Source organism: Myxine glutinosa, chromosome 11, assembly GCF_964187855.1.
Source record: "Myxine glutinosa chromosome 11, kmMyxGlut1.1, whole genome shotgun sequence".
In the NCBI taxonomy this organism is placed as follows: domain Eukaryota; kingdom Metazoa; phylum Chordata; class Myxini; order Myxiniformes; family Myxinidae; genus Myxine; species Myxine glutinosa.
In genome coordinates, this window is record NC_136271.1 from 114,996,621 (window position 1) to 115,007,799 (window position 11,179).

Genomic DNA, 11,179 nt, shown 5'->3' on the forward strand with positions numbered 1-11,179 from the left:
GCCCAAATATTCAAAAGAATTGTGCATTTTGTGATACAAGCACCAAATTTGGCACAAATGTACATTAATATGTTGCGAACATTGTGTGGTCAGCAATGAAGACGAGAGTCTGAATTACATGTATGCAAAAGACCTTGTGAACCAGTGAAGCAAATACACGGGTAAGCATGAATTAAATCTAGGGCATGATATAATTTCCATGATGTTTACCTCTACACTCAATGGTGGAAGGAGGTAATGTTTTGATCCCAGCTTGTCTGTATGTCTGTTTGTCTGTTAGTCCACAAAATTCCAGACAAAGCTTGTAGTAGTGGTAGTTGTAGTGGTAGTGGTGATAACAGAAATTGTTATATAGAACTGAACTTATATTATCATTATATGCAGAAAATAACTTCATTTCTATATGCCCTGCAGTGGACAGGTTAATTGGTTTATGCACTGAAGGGGTCACCCTGGTGTGCACTGCTGTGTTCTGCCTCACTGAGTTGTTCAGGTATGATGTACTCAGCACAAGCTTCCGGTCGGCCCGGAGGTGGGGGTGCAGGGCCTGTCACGGAACGTCAAAACAAACGGCCTGCCGGGGCCGCCCAAAAGTCGGGCGTGAGGGGCGCGTCCACTAATGGAACGCCACTCGCTTCCCAGATCGAGGGCCACGTGGTCAGGAGAACCTCATCCCTTCCGGTCACACTTTGCCTATCGGCCGGCCTCGAAGACCGAAATTGTGACGGTGTCACCCGAAAAATTTGAAATTACGAAATTTGAAAAAATTTGAAAAAAAAAATTACGGAATTTCAAGTGGCCCAATATCTGAAAATGTTCGCAACATATTAATGTACATTTGTGCCAAATTTGGTGCTTGTATCACAAAATGCACAATTCTTTTGAATATTTGGGCTAAGCCGCCCCACTAAATAGCTATCCATAACCGTTTGGTTTCTCTCATTAACACAATCATCAAAGATAACGAGGTTCTTTTTTGTTTTATCTAAATCTTGGGGTGAAGGTATGTCATCCGTATTATCACTGAGAATACAAGTTATGGGTTTTGGTTTTGGTTTTGATTTCTGTGTATCACAAAATAGTTGTATTATATCCTCAATGTTACAATCATTTAGTTTTTTTTGAACTTTAAATAAACTGATTATATCTTCTTTTTGAAGACCCGCATTAAAACCATGTGATAGTAGTTGATACTCGGGTTGAAAACTTGACTTTGTGAAAATTATTCAATTATCATAATCTAAAAAGTTGGGGGTAAGGAGCATCTTTAAAAGCAAACAGGTTTTTACACATCCGCTTGAACCAATGATTAGACATCTCAATGAATTTGGTCGATTTTTATGGTTGTTAAATTTTATCTTGTTTTCCCAAACGGGTAAAAAATCATTCATTTATATATTTGGAAAACAAGTCATCTAATTTTTTATGAGCTTTTTTAGAAACTCTATATTTTATCCTGAGTTCAGGTTTAATTTCAAGATAATCCATTATTTTATTTATATAATATCTTGTATTAACATTTCCATTAAAATTATTTTGAATAATAAATATCATTAAACCCCTATACATTTCCTCAATACAAATAGCCTCTTCCCTTGTAAGAAATGGTGTATTCTCATCATAATACTTAACATTCATCTCTCTTATTAATCTTGTAAAGTAATTCATTTTTGGTTCTACTTTAAAAGAGTTATATATATTTTTATATTTTTTATCATCATTAATTAAGAGATAATCACAGAATAAACATTGTTTATGGGCTTTTGACTCTGTATTTAATCCCACTCTATCACAAGCTGGGCAATTCTCTAATTTATCATATCGAGAATCAGGGAATTCAAGAGGCTCAATATCTGGTAGGCTATGTCGTTTGGATTTATCATATTTATATAGTAAAAGTAAACTTATAACTTAACTTATAACTTAGTAAAAAGTGGGCGGGACTTAGGAGGGAGAAAAGGAGTGTAATTTTTCAAGATAGGTGCTTTGAGTCAATAAGTTTCCATACTTTTCCCCATTGGCTTCAATGTTAAATTTGAGGTGAGCTAGAACCTATGAGTAGTAGTCAGGTCGATTGAGGATTTAATATTTGGAAATAGGTTGTTCCAAAAGAGGGTGAAATCTGGTTGAAAATCCAGTGAGTTATTAAGTTTTTTCGCTCTTTCCCCATTGACTTCAATTGGAAATTCTATGTGTTTTAGTAGTTGGTAAATTAGCTTCGTAAAAAGTGGACGCAATTTTTTGAGAGAAAAGGGGGTGTAATTTTATGAGAGAGGGGGTGTGAGTCAATAAGTTTTTCCCTTTTTCCCCATTGACTTCAATGTTAAATTTAATGTGTCCCAGAACCCCCTTTTTCCCCCCACTGAGTTAGATGATGAAATCCCACAGTGGAGGTAGGATCGTATAGGTGGAGCATCGACCGTGGACGAGGAGGAGACATCTCGATGTATTAAGTAGGGAAACCGGAGCTTAAGTTGTTCACGTGTCTTCACATGAGGGGTGAAGCAATGGTAATTAGATTGGGGGTTAAGATTAGTTTCCCCCCAGTATGTGATTACCCTCGGTGGTTTTTTCCCTACGTTTTTACAATTACAACAAGACCAGACATAAAACCATCCATTAACCAACCGACATAATTGCCGACAAAACCCCGAACGCGTGTGCAAGTAAACCACGCCTCCAAAAGATTGTAACCGGCAAGCCACGCCCCGAGCTTCGTCATTGACACGGGGTGATTCGATGGGGCTCGGGATTGGCCAGTGTGATGTCAGAGCAAGAAGGTTCTAGCAGGAGGGAAGAAGAAGAGTCGCTCTCTCTGTCGCTTTTGTCTCTGGCTGTCCTCTGCGGCTGGCTCATGTGTGCTTGTGAGGAGACTTTTCAGAGCTATTGTGTGAACTTTTGCAACGTTGGAGGAGGAGGTGTTATTGGTCGGTGCTGAGGGCCATGTTGTGCTCGCTGGCCAGGAATTGAGAGGATGGTGTTTTGGCAGTCGCTTCACGGCTCGGTGCGCTCGCTGCATTGACCAGCATCATTGACGGAGAATTTCCCACGTGAGCGGCTCCAGGCTGCCTTATTTTTATAAAATCATTATTGTGGCATTTTTCATTTGTCGTGTCGTGTCTGTTCATTGTGGGTTTCGGGAATCAACCCACGTGCTTCGTTCAGGTAAGCACGGCTCTGCCTTCCATCTCATGCACACCAAAAAGCACCACTAATTTTCGGGCTGCTGCCTTGGGAGTAGCAACGATCGGTCATTCGTCACCCAGTGGTCTTACTCGCTGGTGACAGGACAATATCAACAAAACGAAAATTAAATTGTAATATCATCAGTATCATCACAAGGTATGTTTTCTCATCACTTGCTGATGTTACCTTCTGTGAGGATGTTGGTCATTAAGTGCCAAAGTGACTTTTTCCATTTCTTTATTTCCTATGTTGTTTCTTGTATTGAAGGTGAATGCTGTTTATTAGTGATCCAGGGGTTGCATCTTACTGTTGTGTTTCAGTTAGAGTACAACAAGAAACAGCATGATCATTAATTTTATTGCATTTCTGCTTTAAGGATGAGCAAGCATTTCACCATCGAGCACCATTGCTTAGCCACCTGTTCTTAATGTCTGGAAGAGAAATCCATATTTTTTTAAACCCCAGAAAAAACCCCTCGAATAACAAGTCAAAACAGCGAAGCTTTTCGTCAAACTTGGATGTGATTGAACAGGAGTAGAAGTAATTACTCGAAAGGTTCTTCAGAAGTTTCCACGTCTTCAGCCACCAACGCCCCGTCCACCCATTTTTCTGTTATAATTTGAATTCTCCTCCGATGCTCAACTGCAACACAATACATTTTGTTCGTTATTGAAAAATATATATAACGAACATCTCAAAAATAATAACAATGTGACAATTGAAAGCGCAATATATAAAAAGTCTTTTGAGCATACTGTATAACCGTATACTGTCCCCCCATTGTCGTGCATTGAATTCCCTGCCTTTACTTAGAGGAGATAGTTTCTGCAGGTATTGATTGTGCATACATCACAAACATTTGCTCATCTTACATACATTGTGAACCGTGGTATCTGTCTCCCATTTATTTTCGGCCACTGCCCGCACTGCGTTTTAAAAGCTGCTGATTGGATTATTTTGCATTTTCATTTCACTTTCTTCATGCAATTTATTGTCCGTTCCAGGCACGATTTAATCTGGATTAAGCCAAATCCTGTTGCCCTCAAAATCAAAACGAACATCTGGATTAAAGTACATTTAACATTTAGTACAAAGTACATTTAGTAAAGTACATTTAGTACAAAGATTAAAGTACATATCTTTATCGAGGAACACACAATTGAAAATAGTTATATTTTGCCCTCTTGTTATAAAAATCCAACCTCTGCTGCCCCATGTTATACCACCCTTTCACGGTGAATGGTAGAAGTAGCTTAGAGCTTTGGTTCTGAGTGAAACGAAGAATGCAACACAATTAACCTTCTTATAGTCTATGAAATAATTTAAATTGAAAGATTAACTTTAACTTTTCCCATCACTGTGGACGGATACTTTTGCTATATCGTAAAATAAAGTTTCAGAAAAATATATTTTATCGATATTGGATTAAAACAGCTTATTGCAAGTTAATTTAATATTTCCTTCTTCACAGGTTTCCGTTTCCTTCATAGAAATTTCTTTTTCCAAACGAATGTTAACCTTACCGAGAGGGAGAGGTTCTGGCGGTGCGTTGATTTCAAGTAGCCTGGAAATTAGAAACATGATGAGCAAGGTATAATTGAGTATTTCACACCATCCAGTAATGTAATTATTCCAAACCATCAAGTAATTACACCATCCAGGAAAATGAAAATTATTACAAATCCTTACTCTGTCTTGATGACTTCTGTGGAAGAATCGTTGCGAGTTTGGAAGCGGAGCAGGGGGAGGGTGGAGGGGTGGACAAAGAATATCCAAAGTTACTTTGAATTTCAACCCTTGAAATACACTTTAAAGATCTCTGTTCGTCGTTGAGGACATAATAATGCATAACAGTGACCTTTGTATTCCAGATGTAACAACCACTTTGGTAAAATTTGATTTTGACTTGATTCGCTTAAATACAATTTCTTCATTCAGAGGATGATTCAAATGAATAACCATTTTAGTTTTGTAACACTGGAGATGTAACTGTATAGAGACATGAATATTGTATTGGAAAAGTACATGGATGTTCCAAGTCGTTCTAAGAACAAGACAACAATCATCCAAGAAATGCAATGCGTTTTCTTTTCTACATAAGTAGAAACATACCCTAATTAGAAACATACCCTAATCTACACATACCCTAATTAAGAACAGAGTATTAAAATAAACACCCCCTCCTCCCCTCCAAGTGTTTGGCACTTGTATTATTGCTTGGCACTTGCTTATCCTTCAGAATCTTTATCCATTTGAAAGCAGAGTTATTGCATTCGCTGGGACTTCTTAATTAAAGGTATGTAATGGTACTTACGTTCACTGGAACCTCCAGACCCGAGACTACACTCGAGACTTAATTCACCAGATCCTGACCTCATTCCCTTTGATGATGAAGATGAGGATGATGACATTTCAACTCTGGAGAAAACATTATAATATCATGATGAGAAAGGCTTTCAGTATCTTCAAACAAATAGAGAGTGCTTTACACTTGATGTGTTGCAGTTTTGTTTTTTGGGGGGTTTTACACATTAAAGTAAAAAATTTAAAATACCTTTTTATTTTTCACAATTGACACACATTGCTTGGCTAGAAATGCTACAAAATAGCTTGTTAAGTTACCCGCTGCCTCCTCCATCCAGCAAACGGCGATATGTTTCAATCTCAGCTTCAAGCTGCATCTTTTCATCCAGGAGTTTGGCGTAATCACATTTCTGGCCGTTGATATCCCCGCGTGCGCTTGCAAGGTCTCCCTCAAGTTGTTCCAACCTGTTCAGATACGATTCCAGTTCACGTTGTTTTCTGCATCTTGTGTCATCCAGCATGTCTTCCAAAGAGGCAATCTGGAATACAGAACATACTCTAACTTTATTTTTTATAAGGACGATAATTGTCACATAAAACAGACACCTGAGTTTTACTTATCCAGCTTACCTGGCTTTGTAAAGTTGCCAGCTCACTCTGTAGGACCTGCATACTTTTTCGCATCTCAGTGGCCTCATTCTTAGAAGACATTGTAGCTTGGTTTTGTTGGACTGCGACCTGCTGCACCTGCTCAGCCTAAAATAACATTTCAAGGTAATGGAAGGAACAATTTCATGATTGGCACGCATAACTTAAGTAACATGATGTTGTTATTCCAACTACAACTACGTTGCTCTCACAATGTCTAACTTTTACAAAAACTGACCTGTAGTTGAAAAGCTTGTTCAGCCTCAGCCCTGTTCCTTTCTATATCAGCTTCATATCTCTTTCTCATCTCATCCAACATCTGCATAATGTTTGGACCTTGTTTGGCATCAACGTCCACAGACATGCCGGAACCAGAAATCTGCGCCTTCAATGCTGCAACTTCCTAAAGGGGGAGAAAGTTGAAGGAGTTTAATGATTTACGTCCAAATATATTCGAGGTAAAGTTGTATTTCTGAGTTATTATATGCCATATTCGCATGACTACACATATCTTATCTGTACAATAATATGTGAAGGTGTCAAGGGGCGTCCATCCCTATGGAGCTAAAGGTTTTACCCTGACGGCCACCACCCCCACTGACCCACCCACCAGTCGGACGTGAGATGTAGTCCCATGGTGCAAACCATTTTTCGATTTTCCTCTGCGTCCACATCACTAAGAACGCCAACTTTCTCTTTCTCTTCTATATGTATTATTTTTCTTCTCCTTTTCTTTTTCTTGTGCAGTACAGCATATAATAATCTTTCTTCGCTATATATTCTTTATTTTTATTATTTATTCTTTCTGTATAATAATGTGATTAGGCATCGAGATCCAAGTTGATGTCGGACGAAAATTCCAACTTTGTTTCTCGGGAAGAGGGGGATGGGGGGGGGGGGGGAATTGAGACTGTGCACACATTACCCATGCTGAACCAGCTGTTCTCATCGTGCAGTCTTCACACCCCATTTGTTTGCTGAGCAACAGCGAACAATATCGAATATATCGAATGAAATATCGAATAATTGTGGATATTGCAAAATGAGTATATTTCTTGAAAAAAAAAAAGCCTAAATTTTACATTTTCTTGTAAAATATGAACTTCCATCAACGGTGTTTGGAATGTTTCTGGTGAAAGAAGAAGAATTCAAACCTCCGCATGGTTTTTCTTCAAGAAGTCCAACTCATCCTGCAGTGCCTCCAGCTCTCCCTTCATTGATGAAGTTACCATCGTGTACTCATCGCGCAGTCCGTGCAAGTTGTCGATATCAGCTTCCACAGTAGTGCGCAAAGTAGTTTCGTTGTCCAACCTGCAATCAGCGGAGCATTTTGATTTCACTTTTGAGAAGAAATCCAATTCCATGAATTTACTGGTGGATCCAGTAAAGGGGAAGATATGAAGTGAAATTCACGACAAAACTCAAGGTCTCATTGTACACATATTCCAACATTTTTTTGTTTTATAGCTGAATCCCAACCAACGTTAACAATTGTTATCTAAGAATAGATGTAACTTATAGACATATCCAGTGCCTCAATTCAATTTTAGTGCATTTCAACTCTGACAAAACAAATCTGCACAAGATGATACTTAGCAGATCTGTTCAGGACACAAACTAGGATTGTTGTTCATGATGGTGGGTCATGCGCAACATCTGCGGTCTCACTTGGTTTTAAAGTCGTCCGCAGCGAGCCTTGCATTGTCGATCTCCAGGCTGATTTGGGCATTCTCCATTATTTGATTATGAATCTACACACACACACACACACACACACACACACACACACACACACACACACACACACACACACACACACACACACACACACACACACGGACAAGTACATGATTAGATGTTAAATTATTTTGTTTCAATCATTAATTATTCCTGACCAGGTAAGCAGCAATGGATCAAGTGCACATACCTTGGCTCGTAAGTCTGCGATGATCCCATAGTATGACTCGTAGTCTGAGTCTTGTGCACCTTTACCTTTCAACTGTTCCTTGATCTTGAGTTCTAGTTCTGCATTTGCTTTCTCGAGGTTGCCAACCTTATTCATGAAGTTGGCGAGACGTTCATTAAGGGATTGCATGGTTTGCTTTTCATTACCTTGCAGACCGCTTGAAAGGCTTATGCCTCGTCCACCTTGTCCACCACCACCACCACCACCACCACCACCACCACCAGCACCACCACGATAGGTGCTCATGCTCCGACCTGAACCGAAGTTATTCAATGAATTGGAGCTGAACTGTCGCGAACTCATCTTGACTGCTGAAAAGGAACACAAACGAGCTAGTTCTGATAAAGCTTCACTGGAAGTTCTGGTGTTCTCTTGTTGCCTATTTATATACCACCGGTAAGATATAACCTTTCATTTTGATGTCATCCAACACGAAATTATTGCCTCAAGGCAATCTCTGTCATTGTTAGCAATGAGATTTATTTCACCCTTCTCCACACGTTGAAATACTATTGGTGGGTGTTGTCCTTGTCATAATAAGAAACTCCCTTCTTTATTTCTCACTTTGGAAAAAAAAATCACCTTTTAAATTATTTTTACCATGGTTATAAATTTAATTGACAGTAGGTATTGTAAAATAGACTGTGCTCATTGCTGTTCTGAGTCAATTACTTTTTCCTATTCTTTTTTTGAAGGAGTGAAGCTCATGGTAGAGCAAAGCAGATCTGACAGTGGGAAAAACATCATGGGAATGAACGATCAGGATGTGTGGAAAGAGAGGAGGGCAGTAAACACTGAAACGATGAGGTATAAGATGATTGGGTTTGTGAAGGTGAATGTGGATAATAAAGATATATATATATATACACACAGACTTGGCATTTAATATGGAATATTTTTTTGTGGGGGTGAACTTACTGTGTGGTGTGGGGGTGTGGGGGTGGGGGTGAACTTACTTTTCAAGATGACTTAGAACCAAGAAGTTCATTGGAATTATGTTGAAATTATTCTAGATTTTGTTAATGTGACCTTTAAAAGAAACAAAAACCACATTTGACATTTCGAAGCAAATAAATTGATCTTTGAAAGTGATGCAAACTGATATCGAACTCAATTCACGGACAGTACTGTGTTAAACTTCTGTACGTTTTCCAGAAGTATCTCTTTATTTTGCACATTAGCCAAAAAATTTTAAACAAAAACAAAAGTTAAATTACAACTGGGATTACGGAGAGTAAAATTACAGTTCAGTACGTCGTGTAACCCCCACGAGCATTCAGGAGAGCACGTACACGTTGAGGCATGCTGTTCACGAGATTTGCCAAGGTTTGGACAGGAATCGCTTGCCATGCAGTGACAATAGCCTGCTGCAATTCACGCACAGAGGTAGGCTGCTGGTCCAAGTTGTCTATTTGATGCGTTAATTCTGCCCACAATTTCTCTATCGGATTCATATCCGGGGACGTGGCAGGCCACTCCATGTGCTCTACACCACGGTCAGCAAGAAAGTGTTGGATCATGCGAGCACGATGAGGCCATGCATTGTCATCTTGGAAGACAAAGTTTCCTCGAAAGGCTGCGCAAGCAAATGGAAGCAATGTTTCTTCCAGAATGGCCCTGTACTTGAAGTGGTTCAGGTTTCCATTCAGAACAACCAGGTCAGTTTTGCCCCCTGCATGAAAAGCAGCCAAAACGGTCACCCCACCACCTCCAGCTTGGACTCTTGGCACTATACAATCTTCGTTGCAGGCTTCATGCACTTGTCTGCGCACTCGGACATGGCCATCTTGACGATAGACCAGAAATCAAGACTCGTCACTGAAGATCACATGATTCCAGTGTCCTGGCTGCCATTGACGGTGCTCTCTGGCCCACTGCAATCGGCGCTGGTGGTGTTGTCTTGTCAGGCATGGCTTTCTCAGGGAACGCCTGGCATGATAGCCTGCTTGAACCAGTCGTTGGTTGACTAGCCTTCTGGATACAGGCACATTTGTCAGTTGCTGCCACTTAGCCCTAAGCCGATTAGCTGACTTGGTACGGCCATTGCGGACTAACCGGTGCAGCTGGCGATCATCCCTCCCTGTGGTTCTGCGGGGACGTCCTGGCCTCGATATTGGAGGAGGGACACCCCTCTGAGCATTTCGTTTCGGGATCTTTGACACCTGACCTTGAGTGATGCCATACTGCCAAGCAATAGCACACTGTTTCATGCCGGAATTTCGTAAAGCCACCACTCCATGACAAACAGCATTGTCGAGTTGACGGACCATCTCCAGAGGAAGCGGCAATAACTTTTGTAGACGTGCAGCAGTTGTTTTCCACTAATACAGAACGCAACAACCCTTATACACCCGATTGTGAAACCAATCGTCAAATGTACCTGTCCGTACATTTTGTCATGCCACCTGTGATATAATCCTGTTATTGACTTCTTGCTGCGACAGACAATCAGTGACATGGTTCTTTTAACAAAGAAATCACCGAAGTGTAAAAGAAACTCACCAGATTGATATTCTGAGTTCAGAAAGGAAACCCGTCAAGAAAAAAAAAAATTCCATATTAAATGCCAAGTCTGTGTATATATATATATATATATATATATATATATATGTATATATATATATATATATATATATATATATATATATATATATATTGTTACGGATATGGGGGACGGCTCTCCTGTTAGCAAGGGGTGATTAGCCCCTTGTCCTGTTAAGCTGGCCGTCTCCCCGGTCCTTGTACTTGTAACGCTATCCCACAGGATGGAACGGATCAGGGTTATGGGTCCAGGGTCTATCCCGAATACCTTTATCCGTCCCTCCGCAGACTAGGAAGACAAGTACCGCTCGAACCCCGGTTTGGATGGTCTAGTTAGTTGCTGAGCGGTTTTTAGCAACCCGAAGTTCGAGTCATTAGCCTTCACTAAACCCGATCCTGAACGTTGGCCGAATCGCGCCACGTGCACTCAATATGGAAACCTCTAAAGTGACCGAAAGAGCATGAAGAAGTAAAGACAAAGTAGGGAATAACAAGATTTATTACTATTTATACACACTAAGCAGAAAGGAAAAG

At 40.1% G+C, this 11,179-nt stretch overlaps 1 protein-coding gene across 1 annotated transcript; it reads right to left on the bottom strand.

The window, feature by feature from the left end:
- Positions 1–3,522: 3,522 nt before the first annotated feature.
- Positions 3,523–8,476, bottom strand: LOC137436970 (keratin, type 1 cytoskeletal 11-like). Its single transcript, XM_068131225.2, has 10 exons — positions 8,066–8,476; positions 7,807–7,889; positions 7,293–7,449; positions 6,377–6,541; positions 6,121–6,246; positions 5,809–6,029; positions 5,501–5,604; positions 4,876–4,891; positions 4,710–4,750; positions 3,523–3,828 (listed from the first exon to the last, which is right to left on the bottom strand). Exons 1-10 carry the CDS (start codon positions 8,405–8,407, stop codon positions 3,731–3,733), a joined length of 1,353 nt encoding a protein of 450 aa, XP_067987326.2. The 5' UTR covers positions 8,408–8,476; the 3' UTR covers positions 3,523–3,730.
- Between the last annotated feature and the right edge of the window lie 2,703 nt (positions 8,477–11,179).

What these genes read in the sequence shown, in the direction of transcription:
- LOC137436970 (XM_068131225.2), bottom strand. Translation starts at nt 8,407, where the DNA reads ATGAGTTCGCGACAGTTCAGCTCCAATTCATTGAATAACTTCGGTTCA. An exon ending in CTGGATGGAGGAGGCAGCGG is followed by an intron (nt 5,605 to 5,808) that starts GTAACTTAACAA and finishes TGTTTTCTCCAG; the next exon opens with AGTTGAAATGTCATCATCCT. An exon ending in GCCAGAACCTCTCCCTCTCG is followed by an intron (nt 3,829 to 4,709) that starts GTAAGGTTAACA and finishes ATTGTGTTGCAG; the next exon opens with TTGAGCATCGGAGGAGAATT.